This window comes from Berghia stephanieae, chromosome 5, assembly GCF_034508935.2.
Source record: "Berghia stephanieae isolate SIO BIC M18660-M18661 chromosome 5, UCSD_Bste_1.3, whole genome shotgun sequence".
NCBI lineage: Eukaryota > Metazoa > Mollusca > Gastropoda > Nudibranchia > Aeolidiidae > Berghia > Berghia stephanieae.
Window position 1 is genome coordinate 75,028,029 of NC_088364.1, and position 22,500 is coordinate 75,050,528.

A 22,500-nucleotide genomic window follows, 5' to 3' on the forward strand; every position below is an offset into this window, starting at 1 on the left:
CTTCGTACCCGAAATATACCGAGTTCGATCACCCGCGGCTGCCCTGTGTGGCCTTGAGCAAGTCACCTAGCCCGTAGCCCTAGCTCAATTTGCGGTGCTGCACTGCAGCTACGCCTGGGTTATTCCAGTCTCCCCTTGGAATAGACCCGAGAGACAAGTTTCCCCTATGGGATGGATAAAGGCAATTTTATTGTATTTATTTGTTATCTATATTCAACTTCAAAGTGAAGTTTCTACTGTAGGGAACAATATGCCTTTTTATGTTGTGTGTTTGTGTGTTGGTGTGTAGTATCTCGATCGAGGCTGTTATGAGTTGTTGTCATGATGTTCCGTTTGTGATTGTGACGTCATATTCTGTTTGTCGGGGTATATAAGCGACAGTCACCGCTTACTCGCTCTCTTTGACTATTTGAATTACTATCTATAAAACGTTTCGTGTTACGGACAACCAAAATCTAGGTATGTGTACTTAGTAAATCGCGTTCTACCCACTCCGGTGGAGATACATGCCTCATGCATATTATTTATTTATTTTATTTCTCATATTGAATGAGATGTAAAAATCTATTCACGACACTACTTTAATACGACTCAGAAACATGGCGAATTACCAAGGCACGACATTAAACGATAAGGCATTGCTGAATTCCTGTATCTGCGACAAATATACAGAATTAAATGGCCAGAAACAAATAGCAATGGTGAACTGTGGAAGAAAGCAAAACAAGAGCCTGTCAGGGTGGTAATCCAGCACATGAAATGGAGATATCTGGCACCTTTCATGCACTATACGCTTCAAGAGTCAACGACGTCACTTCCCTCGTAGTGTCGCATGGTAACTTAGGAACTGACACTAAACTATCGGAACAATGGCGGACGTCCTTATGAAATATTTCTCCGAAGTGTATCCAGAGAAGTAAAACATTATAAATCTGATCATGTTTTGAATTTTACACATTCTGATCACAAGAAATATGAAAAATTCTAGCCAGCATGAAGAATAAAAAGTGAAGATTTTCTTTATTTAGAAACGCGATGGCCGCCGTTGCTGGGCGACGTGACATCAGACTAGTGAATCAAATTGTTCAGATCTTTATCTTAAATGGAGATGGATTGAGCACACCCTAAGAAGTGGAGCTGGAGTGATATTATGGAAAAGATGACCAAGACGGCCTATGCTCCACGGGGAAGGTCCTGAGTTCGAGCCTCGCGCTCGGCGCATAGTTGAGTCCTTGGAAAAGGCTCTTTACTCACATTCTCTCACCGTACACAGGTGTAAAATGAGTACCTAGCCGTTAACAGCGTTGTCTTTGTCCGAAAAATTGTAATACCGCCTGCCTAACAGGCGTCATGTCCCGCCCTACATGTTAAATGTTGCTGTTGACCAGGGACCCCTTGTAAAGCGCTTTGAGCACATTTAAGTGGATATTGCCCTATATAAAGCTCAATTATTTTTTGTAATGGCTTAAGTAACAAAGTAGAGATGCATTCTATGTTGCACAAAATGGTGTATCTATCACCTGATCATTCTAATCGTCCGATACATGGTTAAGAAATTGGTTATCGTTATAAGCTACCCATCTCCATTAAAATTTGATCACACAACACCCAGTACAATTTGTTTTTACAGGGGCTGTGAGGAGTATGGCTTTAACTCACTCAACCCTAACACCGACTATATCCGTTGTTTACCAGGGTTACTTTTACCCCATGCCTATTTATTACATTTTTCTGAGACAAACTATAGGCGTAGTATCAAAGCTAATGTTTGTTTTGTTTTAGTTTTTACATGTGAATGGTAGTTGAATAAAACTATCAATGCACATGGCCATTTTTAATAGATTTTTTTTCCGATTTTTGAAAATTACACAAATCTCTAGGATTTAGTGAGTTAATAAATAAAGCATTTCATTCTTAGCCCTAGAAACGGTATGTAAAAATAAAATAAAAAATTGATCTTTTATATAGCGCAATATCCACTAAACGTGCTCAAAACGCTTTACAAGGGTTCCTTGTCCAACAGCAACATTTAACATAATTTAGGACAAGACATGACGCCTCATCATTTTTTTGGACAGAGACAACGCTGTTAACGGCCGTGTACTCATTTTACACCTGAGTACAGTGAGAGAATGTGAGTAAAGAGCCTTCTCCAAGGACTCAACTACGCGCCGAGGGAGGCTCGAACCCAGGACCTTCCGATCCGAAAGCGAGTGTCATACCACAGGACCACATAGTCGTTTTATCTTTAATTCGATATGAATCCTTTCTTTTTCAGCTTTACCAACTCCACCGTACGGATGGCATATGACTACAAGAATAAACGGACGTTCTTTGGTATTGCAGCCTTGGAGATATCCCCATTGATCCCGAATCCAGTGACAGAAAGAACCACCGTCATATATGATTATGCCAAGGTAATCTGCGTTTTGAACGAATGGCTTATCCTTACATAATGCCGTTTGGAGACGATATATTTTTTTAATTGAGCTTATATATAGCGCAATATCCATTAAATGTGCTCAAAGCGCTTTACAAGGGGTCCCTGAACAACAGCAACAAGTAACATGTAGAACAAAACATGACGCCTGTTAGGCGATATTACAAATTTTTTTTCTGACAGAGACAACGCTGTCAACGGCCAGGTACTCGTTTTACACCTGAGTACGGTGAGAGAATTGAGTAAAGGGCATTTTCCAAAGACTCAACTATGCGCCGAGCGCGAGGCTCGAACCCAGGACTTTCCGATCCGAAAGCGAGTGTCATACCACAAGACCACATAGCCGCACAGAGAGAGGCGATAAATCACAAAGGTAAAATTCGTTATAGAAACGTTTTCGATGACATGTAGATAGTTATGTGTGCTGGTATGTTTCATATGTTTGTTGTGAGTAAATTACACATATGTATAGCATCTATGACACACTGTTCGTTTGTTCACGAGCTGAAAGAGAACGGAGACGGAAATGAATGCACTCAGTTTACAGCCGAAGCAGGTACCTACTCTACGTTATTGAATCACGACAACAGCCGACTTCAGCTCATGTCTGTTACCGGAAACAATAAGCCCCACAGATCCTGAGCAGCACTAACAATTGGATTCAATAGTCTGATGTCACGTCGCCCAGCAACGGCGGCCATCGTGGCTCTAAACAAAGAAAATCGTTACTTTTTATTCTTCATGCTGGCAAGAACTTTTCATGTCTCTTGATCGGAATGTGTAAAGTCAAAACATGATCAGATTTATAATGCTTTGTTTTTTTCCTCTGGATACACTTTTATGCTAGTCGGAGAAATATTTCATAAGGGCGTCCGCCATTGTTCCATTAGTTTAGAGCCAGTTTCTAAGTTACCATGCGTCATTACGGGGGAAGTGACGTCATGACTGTTGAAGCGTATTGAGCCAGTGTTTATCTCTTGTTTCTATAGCGTTAAATTGACTGTAAAAATTATTGCTTGCTACGGGCATGAAAAGATCTACAAGTATGATTTGGAATGAACTACCACGTGGTCTGAGGGAGTGCAAGTCTTTACCTGCCTTTAAAAAGAATCTCAAGACACATCTTTACTGTATTTGCTTTTATTGACGTTATGAATCCTTGATTTGGCTATGAATTCATTGCATTTTTCTCCTTTTTTTCTTCTTATTTTTTTCACTCAAAATTGATAATTTATATTGTAAAGTGCCCAGAGCTTGTGTTTTACACGAGAATGATCGCTGTATTATTATTATTATTATTATTATTATTATTATTATTATTATTATTATTATTATTATTATTATTATTATCATTATTATTATTATTATTATTATTATTATTATTATTATTATCATTATTATTATTATCATTATTATTATTATCATTATGATAAATTAACGCAATTTATGAGCTTGAATTAACATTAACAAGTAAACAATTCCGTTCCCAACCTACAGCGATCACCGAACGACGTGAAAGAAAACGAGTCATTTTACTCCCTATATTTTACCATACATTTTATTGACTCATTTCGGCTCATTTAGAATTGGGTAAAAAAAAAAGGAGGATCTGCTGTTAGACTCTGAAGGGAGATCTTCATTTTCGTCCACGTCATTCGTTGGTCGTTATAGATAGTATGCGCTTGGCTAAGAAGTTCACAACATTGCCACCCGGAATTATAAGGGACAACACACAAAACTATGTGTAACCTTGAACATTTATAGTCTGGTTAATACAATTTCGTGAGAATTACTCATAACCGTAAATGGCAAAAGACAAAAACAAAGGCCTTAGTGACGTCATCTTCGTTCTATCTATATATAGTATGCGCTTGGCTAAGAAGTTCACAACATTGCAATAATTTCAGGGTATACAATACACATTTGATGGGAAGACTTGTACTAAGGACAAACTGATAGATCCTATGGAACAGAGATGTATACCGGGTAGGTGGTGTTTACTTGAAAAGGGCCAAAGGCCGAAACGTCGTTTGTTTTGTGTCGTTCACTTATAATATATGAGTCACATTTACTCACTTTCTCTTTCTCTTAGATGGTCAGAGGGATGATGATGCTGAAGAGCTGCAGGAGGAGGAGGGTAAGAGGAGGAGAGAAGGGGCGGAGAGGAGGAGGAGGAGAGAAGGGGCGGAGAGGAGGAGGAGGAGAGTAGGGGCGGAGAGGAGGAGGAGGAGAGTAGGGGCGGAGAGGAGGAGGAGGAGAGTAGGGGCAGAGAGGAGGAGGAGGGGGAGGAGGAGGACGAGAAGAGGAGGAGAGGATGAGGGGGAGGAGGAGGAGGGGAGTAGGGGAGGAGAGGAAGAGGAGATTAGGGGAGGAGAGGAGGAGGAGGAGAGGAGGAGGAGGAGAGGAGGAGGAGGAGGAGGAGAGGAGGAGGAGGAGAACGAGGAATAGGAGAGTAGGGGAGGAGAGGAGGAGGAGAGGAGGAGGAAGAGGAGGAGGAGAACGAGGAGTAGGAGAGTAGAGGAGGAGGAGGAGAGGAGGAGGAGGAGGGGGAGGAAGAGGAGGAAGAGGAGGAGGAGGAGAACGAGGAGTAGGAGAGTAGGGGAGGAAAGTAGGAGGAGGAGAGGAGGAGGAGGAGGAGGAAGAGGAGGAAGAGGAGAACGAGGAGTAGGAGAGTAGAGGAGGAGGAGAGGAGGAAGGGAAGGAGGAGGAGGAAGAGAAGGAGGACGAGAACGAGGAGTAGGAGAGGAGGAGGAGTAGGAGGAGGAGGAGGAGAGCGAGGAGTAGGAGAGTAGGGGAGGAGAGGAGGAGGAGAAAGAGGAGGAGGAGGAGGAGGAGGAGGAGGAGGAGTAGGAGGAAGAGGAGGAAGAGGAGAACGAGAAGTAGGAGAGTAGGGGAGGAGAGTAGGAGGAGGAGGAGGAGGAGGAGAACGAGGAGTAGGAAAGGAGGAGGAGGAGGAGAGGAGGAGGAGAGGAGGAGGAAGAGGAGAACGAGAAGTAGGAGAGTAGGGGAGGAGAGTATGAGGAGGAGGAGGAGGAGGATGAGGAGAACGAGGAGTAGGAGAGGAGGAGGAGGAGGAGGAGGAGGAGGAGAGGAGAAGGAAGAGGAGGAAGAGGAGAACGAGAAGTAGGAGAGTAGGGGAGGAGAGGAGTAGGAGTGGAGGAGGAGAGGAGGAGGAAGAGGAGGAGGAGGAGGAGGAGAGGAGGAGGAGGAGGAGGAGGAAGAGGAGGAGGAGGAGAACGAGAAGTAGGAGAGGAGGAGGAGGAGAGGAGAGGAGGATAGGAGGAGGAGGAGGAGAGGGGGAGGAGGAGGAAGTGGAGGAGGAGGAGGAGGAGGAAAGATTAGGGAGGGTGGGGAGGGTTGGAGGGTAAATGGGAAAAGAAAGACAGGAACACTGTATTATTCTCTAATCTGTTCTGGTCTTTCAACAGACAATGCTGTCCTCGAGTCCGAACTCAACATCGGGCCGCCCACCGGTCTCCAAGTCAAACGATACAGTTTCATTTTAAGCGGAGATTTGAGGGCCAAAGTTAGAGTCAGCATCGACACAAAAAGTATGAAAGAGGGAATGAGATTAGCGGAAGAGTAGCGTCCCTTGATTGGACGTCACCTTACAGAAAGAACGTCAATTTGGTTTTGAAGTGTCTCAAGTCGCTTTCACCGGAAACGATGACGAGAGACGCATGCGCACAACCAACATGACGTTCTCTCTCTAATAACTTTTCCGCCGGTGACGTCACAGACTATGGGTGACGTCCATCAAGGGACGCTACTCTTCCGCTAATCTCATTCCCTATATGGATAAAGATTGAGTATTCCATTTTCTCGAAACGGTGTTAGGTCAACACCGGGATTTCCATTCTGAAAATTGAATTTATGTCAATTTGTGACCCTTCGCCTCAAAACGGTATTAAGTCGGGATGGTTAAGCCATTGAAAATTGAATTTATAGCAAGAAATATCAGATTTGTGTTGAGTTTGTATGTTTTAATGAGGAGAATTGGATACCATATTTTAGGGTACTGATGCCAGCAATTTATATTTTTGACCAGTTTAACACTTAATTAGGCTTTTAAGCATTTGGTTCGTTCCGAAATAATACCGTTTTGAGACGATGGGTCACATTTTATAACACTAGCAGCGGACCAGAAATTTATGCGGAGAAATAAAGGCTATTTCGAACAATTATTTTACTGGTGTATTATTGTGGAAATTAACATGTTTCAAGACGAATCTTTTTAGCCATCAACAATATAATCAGTCTAATAATAAAGGCTGTAGGTACGCGCAAATGACTCTGGCAACAGGATGGCCAGACGGCAATCCCCAAGGCCAAGGTCAAATGTAAGACCGATCATTGTGCTTTAGTGGATATTGCAAATAACCATTTTAGCGCAGCCATCGTTATGTCATGTGCGGCTATGTGGTCTAGTGGTATGACACTCGCTTTCGTCTAACAGGCGTCGTGTCCCGCCCTACATGTTAAGGGGAGGGGCGCCACCTGAAACTATTTTCAAGAATAATGGCTATATCCAATATCTTTTTATATTGGGACATTGCCTATGACCAATGGATTCGAACCATGTGATTTATTTCGGTGGGCGTGTCCGGTTGCCATGGTGACGGCCGCCATCTTGGATTTTACTCTTCTCTGGGTGCTATTTTTAAAAATTACTTTCTCAATTAGTTTCCATGGAATTTTCTTGAAATTTTGCATGGTTGTATTTTTGTATATTATACAAAAAAATACAGAGCATTTTTTAAATATTTCTAATAGATTTTTATTTATAAATTAAAAAAAAAAATTTTTTCGGTATGATAAAAATCATGTTTTTGACATAAAAATGTCAATTTTTCAAAAAATAATAAAGATATTTAAAATTCCTTCTGTACGATTTTAGATAATCACTATAGCTCTAGACATGCAAAGTTTTAAACAAATTGATTGATAAATGACAAAATAAGATAAAAAAGAGTGTTAAAAATGTCATTTTGAGAAAAACGAGATCAAAGATAACAATGAATGAAAATAATAAGACAAAACGGTACAACCAGCTCAAAACATACCAGCACCGTATGAGGGTCCCCCGTGTTCTTTTTCTGCCTCCCTCTGGGCTTTTTCACGGGCCTGAGCTTTTATTTTACGTCTTTCTTTCTCTTTATGTTGAGCAACCCTTATGCTTTGGCTGCTTCCTGACTCAACATCTGGGAGTGTTCTCCCAGTCCACCGATGCTCAAAGACACTTTCAGGGATGTTATTTCTGTTGGACCAAAATTATACTCTGCACCAAACTCAACTTTTTTCAGGGAATGGAAGTATGTTTTATGGCATCTTGACCAAACAGAATTATGAAACCTTTCGTTTGGATTTTGTGTTGTCTTCATCTCACAACACTTCAACAAATCATATACAGGCTTCAAGTGCTCATGAAGCAAATCAAAATTCAAAGGTGTATGTACACGCTGCTTGTGTCAACAGGATACACATGGGCAGCAATATATATTATTATAAAAGCATCTGGAGTCCGGTTCAGGAGGACAATACCTATGTTGAGGGAAGTCATTGGTGGAATAACCGTGGTAAAGACCAGCAAGAATAGCCCATCTCATTTCTTTCCGCTGCGGCATTGCTTGGAATCGCTTTATCATAATACTACTATCACACACCCAATTCCAATCAAAGATTTGTGGCCACGGATCAACCACGAGCCATCATAACTTTCTTGCTTTCTTGGCTTTTGTAGCAAATAATTGTTGCCAACGTTTGGATTTTTTGGTCACTTTAGGTATATTTATAATAATCCAGTAAAAATTGGAAATATTTAGAGATAATTACATGTCAAAATTTGATAAAACAATTGATCAATCGGAATGTAAACAAATCGTAGTAAAAGTAATAGTAATAGATGCGAACTTTCACCCTGACTCAACATCCAATCCCTGGCGCGGAGTCGGAGGTTGAGAACAAGGTCAGCCAATCAGATCGCACCATTCGTGATCACGTTGTATTTACCTGACAACTTGACCTCTTATCAGCTGTTTGACACACAATCTTTGTTCGCGACTAACAGTTTCTAAACTCCTCCCCTGCCCATATTGTGATATTTATGAGACTGAAACCGTGTCAACGAGAAAGGCAAAGAGTAGACCAAACTATCGATATCAAAATCTACAACATCGATATGTATTATAATGCTTTTCAGCCCTATTATTTTCAGTTGAATTCTCACAAAAAATTTAAAAGTTTGGTATTTTCATGTCGACTTCAATGTTTATGAAAGACGATTTACAAACTTTATATTATCCAAATCACCTTCTCAGTGCTGAAAATATGTGAAAAAATGATTGTTCTTTTATAATAAACAAAAAACTGAAATTTTATATTTTGACCCAAAAATCGATATTTCAGGTGTCGCCCCTCCCCTTAAATGTTGCTGTTGACCAGAGACCCCCTGTAAAGCGCTTTGAGCACATTTAGTGGATATTGCGCTATATAAAGCTCAATTTTAATTATTTTTAAAATTTTTAAAAATGTTATAGCCTGATATTGATATCCAAAAGGACTGGCAGTTGGACGTCATTATTTGGTTTTTGCACCGCCTAGTGAGTTGTCGTTAGTAGAGCTCATGGAAATAAGTTATTTCATTGGTTGAACTATTGAATACAACTCACGATTTGTTTTCTTTTGTGGCAAAAGACTGGCATTTTGACGTCATTTTTTGGTCAGTATCAGGCCATAACTTTACGAAGGCCTCGATTTTAGTCAATGGGTGATAGAATTACCTTTAATTTATAGAAGATTTGCAAATTACTCATATTATGTTATATCAATTTATAAAAAAATAAATTTATAATTTTTAGATTCGCCAGTAATTCTGTCCTCGTTGGCAAAAATTTAACATGGGCTGTACGGAACAATGTTAACCCCCAAACCTTTCTATTTTTTTTCCAAGAGTAGATTAGACTTAGGCTAAGTAAATATAAAGATCTGAACCGGTGTCTTTGAAACAGGACCTGAAATAAAAATAAGAGAGAAAAAGACAAGAAAAAAATATATAAGAAAAAGAACAAAAAAAAATGACAAAACAAAACAAATCAGCCTGCTTCGACTTGAGATTGAAGTTCCTGCCAGACTTCATGGTAACCGATCAGACGTGTTTCCGTTACACCACCGGGGTACAGCGTGGCCTTCGTAAAGTTATCGCCTGACACTGAAACCCAAAAAGACTGGCATCCCTCGTCATTATTTGGTTTTGGCACCGCCTAGTGAGTTGTCGTTCGTAGTGCTCATAGAAACAAGTGGTCCCATTGGTTGAACTATTGAATACAACTCACGATTTGTTTTCTTTTGTGGCCAAAGACTGGCATTTTAACGTCATTTTTTGGTCAGTGTCAGGCCATAAGTTAACGATGGCTACGGGTACATGACCTTACAGAGAGAACGTCATCATAGCATTGCGCATGCGTCTCTCTCTTATCAACTGAGGAAATCTATCGTTTGGTGAATGAGATAATATCACTTTAAAAATGTTATTATATATATGATATATCTATATACACGTATAAAACAAAAATATAACCAATAAACTTAATGTTGATGAAACGTTCACAGTGATGTGTTGCAAAGAATGAAAAATAATAAGGAATGCACCCAAGATTGCTATTACTATTACCCGCCGTGAAATCACGGACTTCACGGTTCGGTAACTCAGACTAAAAGATAGCCGAGAAACGATTTAACTGGTGGATCACTGCGAACGTTTCATCAAAACAAGTTTATTGGTTATATTTTTATTTTATAAAATTATGTATATTATAATAACATTTTCAAAGTGATATCTCAATAACCAAACGATAGATTTCCTCAGTTGATAAGAGAGACGCATGCGCAATGCTATGTTGACGTTCTCTCTGTAAGGGCATGTCCACCGGAGTTCCCCGATAGTGTTTATGATGCAGCGAGGGTTCACACCGTAGCCATCGTAAACTTATAGATAGTATGCGCTTGGCTAAGAAGCTCATGACATTGCCATCCGGAAGTATAACGGACCAACACACAAAACTGTGTGTATCCATTAACTTTTATAGTCTGGTTAATACAGTTTAGTGAGAATTACTCATAAACGCGGACGGCAAAAAGCAATAACAAAGTCTTGAGTGACGTCAACTTCGATCTATCTATAGATAGAATGAAGTTGACGTCGCTCTGGTCTTTGTTATTGTTTTTTGCCATCCGCGTTTGTGAGTTGTTCTCACTAAACTGTATTAACCAGACTATAAATTATGTTCATGGTTACACACAGTTTTGTGTGTTGGTCCGTTATACTTCCGGATGGCAATGTTGTGAACTCCTTGGCCAAGCACATTCTATCTATAGATAGTATGCAGATGACGTCACTCAGGTCTTTGTTATTCTTTTTTGCCATCCGCGTTTATGAGTAATGCTCACTGAACTGTATTGACCCGACTATAAACGTTCATGGATACACACCGTTTTGTGTGTTGGTCCGTTATACGTCCGGATGGCAATGTTATGAGCTTCTTAGCCAAGCGCATACTATCTATAGATAGTATGCAGATCTATAGATTTCAGTGTCAGGCTATAACATAACGATGGCTAAGGTCCAATCCACCCCCATCGTCTTCCTGCTTCATACGCAATTCGAAGCTGCTTGTTTGGCGAAGACGTCATCGGGACAGCAGAGTCCTTTCGGCTTTCTGTTTTGTCTGTTGTCCTTCATAAATTCAATATACAATATACGACATGGAAATATTATACAATGTCATGATACATCATTCATTATAATCAAATATTATGTTTGTAAGCCATGATACATCATTCATTATAATCAAATCTTATATTTGTAAGATCTCCGACTATCTATTTCGGTTAGGGAACTCTTGTTGTATGACACTCACCTTCGGCTTTAGTGTTGCCAATTTGGCAGATTTTCTGCCAAATGTCATTTTTTTGGCAGAATTTGAAGTCGTCTGGCAGTTTGGCAGATATTTGGCAGATTTTATTTTCCACGTTTTCCACGGCAATTTTTATGTTTTAGTGATTTTTTTAAACTTGGGAAATGAAAAAAAAATTATGACATCGGCCTTTCGAATTTTTTGTTTAACAAAACTGATGAGTTTTCAAAGGGGGTACTATAAATAATACGGTTTGGCAGGTTTTTGTGGTATTTGGCAGATATGAATACCTGAAAATAATCTGGCAACCCTGCTTCGGATCGGAAGGTCCTTGGGTTTGAGTCCCGCTGTTGAGTTCTAAGAAGAGGTTCTTTATTCGCATTCTCATCGTACTCATGTGTAAAATGACTACCTGACTGTTAGCAGCCTTGTCTCTGTCAAAAATAAAATGTAATATCGCCTTACAAGCGTCTCTTCCAACGTGTTAAGTGTCGCTGTTGGCTTGGGACGCCCTGTAAAGCGTTTTGAGCACGTTTAGTGGATATTGCTCTATAGTAAAGCTCAAGTTTTGTTGTTGTTGCTTTTCTTTTTCTTACTTTCATTTGTTTTTCTTAAATGCTATGTTACGTGCGGCTATGTGATCTTGTGGTATGACACTCGCTTTCGGATCGGAAGGTCCTGGGTTCGAGCCTCCTCGCTCGGCGCATAGTTGAGTCCTTGGAAAAGACTCTTTACTCACATTATCTCACCGTACTCAGATGTAAAATGTTTAGCTGGCCGTTTGCAGCGTTGTCTCTGTCTGAAAATAAAATGGTAATATCGCCTAACAAGCGTCATGTTTCGTTCTACATGTTACGTGTTGCTGATGGTCAGGGACCCCTTGTAAAGAGCTTTGAGCACATTTAATATATATTGCGCTATATAAAAGCTTCATTTTTTCTTCAATCAAACCAGCTTGCATCCCGGTAGTCCAGGAATGGGTCTTGGGTTCGAGTGAATCCGACAGTGGGACCGTAAATCAAATACAAGTGATGAATGTCACGAAAGGAATAAAAAATACTGACATTTTTACTCCGCCAAAATATTGTGAGAATGTAAGTAATATGATATAATATATATATATATATATATATATATATATATATATATATATATATATACATACCACTGTGTAAGGTCATCACTATTATGATTATCATTATCATCATTAATTTGATTAATTTATAGTTATCGTTGATGTTATTATTATTATTATTATTATTATTATTATTATTATTATTATTATTATTATCATCATCATCATTATTATTATTATTATTATTATTATTATTATTATTATTATTATTATTATTATTATTATCATTATTATTATTATTATTATTATTATTATTATTATTATTATTATTATTATTATTATTATTATTATTATTATTATCATCATCATTATTATTGTTCTTGTTGGAGTTGTTGTTGTCAGTATTATCATCATCATTTTCATCATGTTGTCGCCATAAATACCATATCATCATCATAATCATCCTCTAATATATATATATATATATATATATATATATATATATATATATATATATATATATATATATATATATATATATATATAAGATAAGTAAGGACACTCACAAGTACCCACCAACACTCATATATATATATATATATATATATATATATATATATATATATATATATATATATATATATATATATCAATATGCCTCTTAAGCAAGGTCGAAAGGTTTGAGCGTCGGTTGTTTTGATTTATCTGGATTCGGATTGAACAAGGCAAAAAAAAATAACAAAGAAAAACAAAAACGTGTTTTTTGACACAATGTATCCCAGGCACGCCCAAATGTCACAGTATTATGTAAACAATTTGATCAGTCGAGTCCAATGTTCAATATGTCCAAATGTCAGATTGTAAGTCTTCCATTTGACATCAGGTCGACTAATTTGCCGGTGACTGACAACAGATGGAAGATGTAACCGAGACATACGAGCAAGAATAACTCAAGCCAAACAGGCCTTTATGGACCTCGGAAACATTTTGAAAAACAAACAGATGTCGTTCGGGATTAGATTCCGAGTCTTGAAGTGCTACGTGTGGCCAATCTTGTTATACGGATGCGAAAGCTTGACTACAAATGCAGAAACACAAAAGAACATTGAAGCTTTTGAAATGTGGTGTCTGAGAAGGATGCAGAGAATATCGTATACTGCACACAAAACGAACGAAGAAGTGCTAAAACAAACATACCAACAAATGAAACTAATGCCCTTAATAGCGGATCGACAACTATCCTTTTTCGGACACATTGTAAGGAAAGATAAGAATGAATACCTGGCAAGTTGTGGAAAAATACCTGGTAAACGCGCCCGGGGGAGACAAAGAAAAACACTCATAGACCAACTGAAGGGCTTCACCAACCTAACAATCCAAGAGCTGTTTGAAAAAGCAAGAGACAGGGAGGAATGGAGAGAGATAATTCATGCAGTATCCGAAGCCTGGACCAGGCATGGAACCTAGAAGAAGAAGAAGACTTTTTGCAAAATGTACACACCTGCTGTTGGATCACTGGCCTGTGTAGCCCACTTAATCTATTCCAAAAAAAATTATACTCACTCCACCAAACAACGGCTTTCACCATCATCACCACCGTCATCACATTTAACATCAGCTCCACTACAACCACCAACAACACCATATCATCATAATCTTCGTCGTCATCAAGGAAATTGGATCTCATATAGCCTGCTAGAGATGCTTTGTTTGTTTGTTTTGTTTTTAAGGGTTTTACGGCGCTTGCAATACATTTAGGTTATATCAGCGCCAGTAAAAAGGAAGAAAATGGAATAGTCGAAAGTTCTAGAATTACAATTAAAGCACCCGAGAGATAGTAAGACAAAGGGGAATTGGGAACAAATAGGGATCAGAGGTAGATTCCAAGAGCATACGATCAATGTACTTAGTCTGATATCACCTATAAGTCTCACCCAGACACAAGCACAAGATCCAACAAAGAGGAATACACTCAAATGCTTACATTTCATTATACATTAAAAATAACAAATATAATAATACATAACAGAGAGATGATTTACAAGGAAAAAATATCATCTCAGAAAACAATAACTATGCATTTGACTGTTTTTCTCCCAGCCAAGAACTCCGGCCAGGGTCGGGACAAAACCAAGTAATCTCATTCCAAGACAAAGACAGAGAGCATGTTGGAAAACAGATATAAGGGGATAGAAGACAAAGTATGTACCCCCCCTGCCCACTATGGGAGGTAAGGAACCCCAAACAGACATATTATCTTACTGAAATAAAAAAGCAGCAAGAACATTCTATACATAATAGTGTTCGACAATAATATTATGGTCTATATTACAGAATCTCAAGATTGTATAGCTGTAGGAAAAAGAAATGAAATCTGGATGAGAAAAGTTTCGGTTACATCGTAACAAATGTGACGATTTTCAAATAGGTGGTAAGGAGAGGGTTAAACAACCCATTGCAAACAGATCTGAATTATTTAATTTCAGAATTAATTCAATCAAATCTAAGAAGTGCGACTTCATTGGATTTCTGGTCACTGTAGCATTATAAAAAAATTAAATATCAGATACTTTGGCCAAAATGGAGTCTGAGGAAACACAAGATGAACACTTTTATGAAGTATGTAAAAATCAAGTCGATTTATCAAAGCCCAAGCAAAGTTTGACTGGTACAAGACGCACTCGAGCTTTATAAAAAGTGACCCAATTCAAATTTTGAATTAAAAAAAGATCAGGTCACAATCTGTACACTGTGATCAGGACGCAATTGGATTCAGTTGTCTGATGTCACGCCGCCCGGCAACGGCGGTCATCTTGGTTCTAAAAAAAGAAAACCATTACTTTTTATTCTTCATGCTGTCTAGAACTTTTCATATGCCTTGTGATCAGAATGCGTAAAAGTCAAAACATGATCAAATTTATGTTTTTCCCCCCTCTGGATACGCTTTTATGCTCGCCGGAGAAATATTTCATACGGCGTCCGCCATTGTTCCGATAGTTTAGAGCCAGCAGGGACGGCTGGTAATAATGGGCAGGGTGGGCAAATACCAGCCTGTTTTTTCAAGTTATATGCTGTATTACCAGGTCCGAAATAATCAAATTTAAATTAGATAATTTCAAAAGTTACTACTTAAACGTGATACTTCGTACTGAAATCAATTTGTTTGTATTTTTGATAGATTGCGAATCACCATGCACCCCTGAATGCATAAACCAGGATACGCTCCTGTTCTTTTTTTTTTTATCCCTCCCCCCCCCCCCAAACCACTCCACTCCGCCCACATCGTCATCTCATCGTCACGTCGCCTGACGATTTTCGCTGTCTGGCCTCTCTAGTACTAGGTCGGGCTAATTCAAATGAGCCCACCTTATTAACCAGTGAAAACTAAATAGGGATTTTGGCAAACGAACTTTCTCTTATTTATTGCCTTACTTGTGCTGGTACCATTGATGTAATGACTTTGGGAAGGTTCCAGTATTGAATTAAATTTATTAATTTACTAATTTTATATCAATTTAGTATTAATTTGTGTTGTTTTTATATATTTGTTTATCCATTTAAACCATTTCTTTTTTTCTCGTTTTCTTTAGTGCTTCTCAAAACTCATTTATTTAAATTGTTTTCTTATTTGTTTTTTTTGTTGTTGTTTTTTTTTTTTTTTTTTTTTGTTTTTTTTTTTGTTTTGTTTTTTAACAAATTAATTTGTTAGTTTTTTTTTTTATTCTTAAAGTAATTACCGCTGTATTTTTATTGCCAGACAAAATAATTTTGCAAAACAATGCAATTTTCTATTGTATCCCGTCTAATAAAACAAAACACTTTTATTCAAAATTCACGACTAAATAAATATATAAAATACAACCACCATTTTGGTTTTCTCAAAAATTGAATTAGTATACGAGAAATACTCTTCTGAGTAAGGAGAGAGTTGAATTCTAACTAAGTTATAGAGGAAATAAATACGTTTAATATAAAGGAAGGGTGGGCAGATTCCGTACTTGCCCGTCCTGAAGCTAATACATACATAATATAGTTCGCGATGAAAGGCGGGAACCTAGGGGTTGGTTGTGCGAGGAGTAAAGATAACACGGTCATTATTGTGATAGTCTAACGAATGCATGAGGAGAGATTGGTAACATTATTTTGTCTTAATTGTATTGTATGAAGTATTGGCGAAAGCCTAAGATTAAATAAACTTTGTTTTTGTTTGCCTTATTTTGACTATGGAACTAATACTTGTCATAGCAGACCTTGAAATAGGAAAATAAAAGATCGCAGTTTTCAGGGCTAATAAAATCGTAGATATTTTAACTACCCTTTAAAAAAATCACCGGAATTTTCGTCTGTTTTGATAGATATCAAATTTTAAAAGACGAGAAAAAAAAAATGATTGGAAACGTAATAATGATGGTGATGGTGGTAGTGATAGTGGTAGCGGTGGTGGTAGTAGTATTGATGGTGGTGGTAGTAATGATGATGGTAATATTATTATCATTATTATTATTATTATTATTATTATTATTATTATTATTATTATTATTATTATTATTATTATTATTATTATTATTATTATTATTATTATTATTATTATTGTTGTTATTATTATTATTATTATTATTATTATTATTATTATTATTATTATTATTATTATTATTATTATTATTATTATTATTATTATTATTATTATTATGATCATTATTATTATTATATTATTATTATTATTATTATTATTATTATTATTATTATTATTATTATTATTATCGTTATTGTTATTGTTATTTTGTTATTATTGTTATTGTTATTATTATTATTATTATTATTATTATTATTATTATTATTATTATTATTATTATTATTATTATTATTACTATTACTATTACTATTATTATTATTATTATTATTATTATTATTATTATTATTATTATTATTATTATTATTATTATTGTACGTATTGGTGGTATTATTATTGTTGTATTTTTTTGTGGTTATTAATGGTATCAGTTTATTATTTGGTTCTATTTACCATTTTTTTCCACTTTCATGTATGTGGTCATCAAATTGTATGATTTATTGTCGAAAGCCTAAGATTGAATAAACTTTGTAATATCGTATGGTAACTATCATTGTCGACGACATCGTCGTTGTCGTCATCATCATCATCATCATCATCATCATCATCATCATCATCAGCATCATCATCATTAACAACAACAACAATATTAACAAGTACTACAATAGCAATAAAAACAATATCAACATCATCATACAATTTCCGTTATCGTCTTCACAACTATCATTCTAACCAACAGCACCACCAAAACCACTATCATAATTACATCCTCCTCCACCACCACCACCACCACCACCGCTACCACTATTCCAACCACTACCACCACCGGCACAATCATTCTAACCACCAAGACAGCAGTAAAAATGATGCAATTTGAGCTCTGAATGAAAATCGAGTCATATCGCTGTTGTTGCTTCTCGATGAAAACTTTAATATTACTACATACTACTGAAAACCAGTAATGTAACAGAAATATTAATCTCGCCGTTGAGGGATTAAAGCATCTCTTTAATTTTTCAGAGTGAACGAAATGGAATTGTATTGTCAAGGTGTTGTCGCATTTTGTCTCGTCGCTTTATTTTTTTGTTGTATTCTTTCGTGATTCATTTTTGATTACGTTTGGAATAATTAAAATCTACTGGTATTGTCATTTCATTGTGAATGTTATTATTTGTGGTTGAAATATTATTTTTTAAAGGTGAAAGAAAATTAATTAAAATAAAATAAAATAAATAAATAAATACTATAATAAATACATTAATTGATAAAAAAAATAAAAATAAATATATATATATATATATATATATATATATATATATATATATATATATATATATATATATGACCGAATCATCTTTGCCCCACCACTGTATAGGCTAGAACCGCCACTGAGAGCCAGTGTTACTAAGTTACCATGTGTCATTTGGAAGGAAGTGACGTTATGACTGTTGAAGAGTATTGTCAGAAAAAAACACATTCACAAGATTTTCAGAGACTGGAGAAAAACAGACATGTTTGATTATGGTGAGGAAAAGAAGACGCTCTCCATACTATAATCCAGACCTGACCAATGTCTGCAGCAACAAGAGAGTAGTTTTTGGCCTGGTACCACATCCATCTCTAGACCAAACTGTATGAGCCCATGAAAGAGATGGGCAAGACAATGGATTCATTCAAGAATTGGACGAATAGGGAATGAGATTAGCGGAAGAGTAGCGTCCCTTGATTGGACGTCACCTTACAGAGAGAACGTCAATTTGGTTTTGAAATGTCTCAAGCCGCTTTCACCGGAAGCGATGACGAGAGACGCATGCGCACAACCAACATGACGTTCTCTCTCTAATAACTTTTCCGCCGGTGACGTCACAGAATATGGGCGACGTCCAATCAAGGGACGCTACTCTTCCGCTAATCTCATTCCCTATTAGACATTCAAACGTGAAGACAATGTGAGCGTGGATGAAGATGAAGAAGACATGCTGGGTCTAAAAGACAAAACATTGTGAAAAGAAATATATTGAGCCTGATGAATCTTGAGAAATGCACCATGAAAAATGCTTTTAAAAGAATAAAAAATGAAATTAACTTTTTTTTTTTACATAAATCCATATCAGTCATTAGATTTTTGATGAGGTTAAAGTTGACAAGTTTATTTCTGCCTTTTTATTTACGGCTACAAATAATCCTACGAAAGAGATTAGTAGTAGTAGTAACAACAAGATATGAAGTGACTAGAAAAGTGCCAGAAGACAATAGAGAATAAAAATTTTTTCGCGGCGGTGGTGGGGTTTGAACCTGCGACCTTATTGGTACGACAACTCCGCCTGGCAGGTGAGAGCGTGGCTCTACCGTGTGAGCTATCCACGAACACAAAAATATTCGTTTCAAACTCAAAGTCATTACTAGATCCCTCTCTCACCCACTTCTTGAGACCGCCGATTCGTTCGTACACCACCATCGCGAATAATTTTGACCAGCAGTTAAGCTTAATAGCCAATATTCTCAACACAAACATATAACATAGAAACGATTGAGACATTGAGTATGCTCCGGTGTATGGGGTGAATTTTTAATTCAGAAAAGTGAGTGGAGCAGGCACTTATGTTGGTAACAACAAGATATGAAGTGACTAGAAAAGTGCCAGAAGACAATAGAGAATAAAAATTTTTTCGCGGCGGTGGTGGGGTTTGAACCTGCGACCTTATTGGTACGACAACTCCGCCTGGCAGGTGAGAGCGTGGCTCTACCGTGTGAGCTATCCACGAACACAAAAATATTCGTTTCAAACTCAAAGTCATTACTAGATCCCTCTCTCACCCACTTCTTGAGACCGCCGATTCGTTCGTACACCACCATCGCGAATAATTGTGACCAGCAGTTAAGCTTAATAGCCAATATTCTCAACACAAACATATAACATAGAAACGATTGAGACATTGAGTATGCTCCGGTGTATGGGGTGAATTTTTAATTCAGAAAAGTGAGTGGAGCAGGCACTTATGTTGGTAACAACAAGATATGAAGTGACTAGAAAAGTGCCAGAAGACAATAGAGAATAAAAATTTTTTCGCGGCGGTGGTGGGGTTTGAACCTGCGACCTTATTGGTACGACAACTCCGCCTGGCAGGTGAGAGCGTGGCTCTACCGTGTGAGCTATCCACGAACACAAAAATATTCGTTTCAAACTCAAAGTCATTACTAGATCCCTCTCTCACCCACTTCTTGAGACCGCCGATTCGTTCGTACACCACCATCGCGAATAATTTTGACCAGCAGTTAAGCTTAATAGCCAATATTCTCAACACAAACATATAACATAGAAACGATTGAGACATTGAGTATGCTCCGGTGTATGGGGTTAATTTTTAATTCAGAAAAGTGAGTGGAGCAGGCACTTATGTTGGTAACAACAAGATATGAAGTGACTAGAAAAGTGCCAGAAGACAATAGAGAATAAAAATTTTTTCGCGGCGGTGGTGGGGTTTGAACCTGCGACCTTATTGGTACCATAAGGTCGCAGGTTCAAACCCCACCACCGCCGCGAAAAAAAATTTTATTCTCTATTGTCTTCTGGCACTTTTCTAGTCACTTCATATCTTGTTGTTACCAACATAAGTGCCTGCTCCACTCACTTTTCTGAATTAAAAATTCACCCCATACACCGGAGCATACTCAATGTCTCAATCGTTTCTATGTTATATGTTTGTGTTGAGAATATTGGCTATTAAGCTTAACTGCTGGTCAAAATTATTCGCGATGGTGGTGTACGAACGAATCGGCGGTCTCAAGAAGTGGGTGAGAGAGGGATCTAGTAATGACTTTGAGTTTGAAACGAATATTTTTGTGTTCGTGGATAGCTCACACGGTAGAGCCACGCTCTCACCTGCCAGGCGGAGTTGTCGTACCAATAAGGTCGCAGGTTCAAACCCCACCACCGCCGCGAAAAAATTTTTATTCTCTATTGTCTTCTGGCACTTTTCTAGTCACTTCATATCTTGTTGTTACCAACATAAGTGCCTGCTCCACTCACTTTTCTGAATTAAAAATTCACCCCATACACCGGAGCATACTCAATGTCTCAATCGTTTCTATGTTATATGTTTGTGTTGAGAATATTGGCTATTAAGCTTAACTGCTGGTCAAAATTATTCGCGATGGTGGTGTACGAACGAATCGGCGGTCTCAAGAAGTGGGTGAGAGAGGGATCTAGTAATGACTTTGAGTTTGAAACGAATATTTTTGTGTTCGTGGATAGCTCACACGGTAGAGCCACGCTCTCACCTGCCAGGCGGAGTTGTCGTACCAATAAGGTCGCAGGTTCAAACCCCACCACCGCCGCGAAAAATTTTTTATTCTCTATTGTCTTCTGGCACTTTTCTAGTCACTTCATATCTTGTTGTTACCAACATAAGTGCCTGCTCCACTCACTTTTCTGAATTAGTAGTAGTAGTATCGTTCGGCTACACTTCAATGTTCAAGGTATCAATCCAGGTTCGGAAGTCATCATCACATTTGTTGATGGTTTCAAATCCCCCTTCCAGTTTTGTCTCTGGGCAATCTAGTACGAGCTGGTTTGCATCTTGTGAGGCTTGGTTGCACTTTGGGCATGTTGGTGATTCTTGGAGCCCCCATTAATGAGATTAATGAAGTTCCAGGTCGGAATGGAGGCATGGTAATATAATAGTTATCAATCTTGATTTAAAGGTTTTTATAAAACACAATATTACTTCCCAAATGTCACATAATTATAGAAAATAACAGGTTTATGGATTAACTAGAAAGTAACAGTAAAAAATACTTGCCAATTGCTAGAAAACGGTAGGGGCTGCCTGAAGCTGGTGATCGTAAAATACTAATGAAAGAGTGAAAATGGAGAGGCTTCGTATGGGTACAAAACAGACAATCTTAAATGTCTTTGCTCTGCAGGTGCTGATAAAGAGAAAGTTAAAGATTCTAAAAGAGTAACGCATCTATTTTAACCACAATTCGAGAAGATTTAGGCATCTATTTTAACTAAGATTCTAAAAGATTAAAGTATCTCTTTTAACTAAGAGTCTAAAAGATTAAAGCATCTATTTTAATTAAGATTCTAAAAGATTTAGGCATCTATATTAACTAAGATTATAAAGATGAAATCATCTATTTTAACCACAATTCTAAAAGATTAAGGCATGTATTTTAAGTAATATTCGAAAAAAGTAAGGCATACATTTTAACTAAGGTTCTAAAAGATTAAGGCATATATTTTAACTACAATGTTTAAAAGATTATGTCATTCATTTTAACTAAGGTTCTAAAAGATTATGGCATTCATTTTAACTAAGATTTTAAAAGATTATGGCATTCATTTTAACTAAGGTTCTAAAAGATTATGGCATTCATTTTAACTAAGGTTCTAAAAGATTATGGCATTCATTTTAACTAAGGTTCTAAAAGATTAAGGCATTCAATTTAACCATATTTATTTAAAGATTAAGGCATCACTTTTAATCGAGATTTTAAA

The 22,500-nt window shown here is 37.4% G+C and overlaps 1 protein-coding gene across 1 annotated transcript in view; it reads left to right on the plus strand.

Annotated features, from left to right (window-relative positions):
- The window catches only part of LOC144974222 (ependymin-related protein 1-like), a 37,728-nt gene that overhangs the window by 13,058 nt on the left and 2,170 nt on the right, over positions 1-22,500 (plus strand). Inside the window, exons 3-6 of the mRNA XM_078917137.1 lie at positions 2,279-2,417; positions 4,348-4,426; positions 5,869-5,991; positions 12,307-12,446. Of these exons, the coding sequence (XP_078773263.1) occupies positions 2,279-2,417; positions 4,348-4,426; positions 5,869-5,991; positions 12,307-12,446 (481 nt within the window). The remainder of the gene's footprint in view (positions 1-2,278; positions 2,418-4,347; positions 4,427-5,868; positions 5,992-12,306; positions 12,447-22,500) is intronic.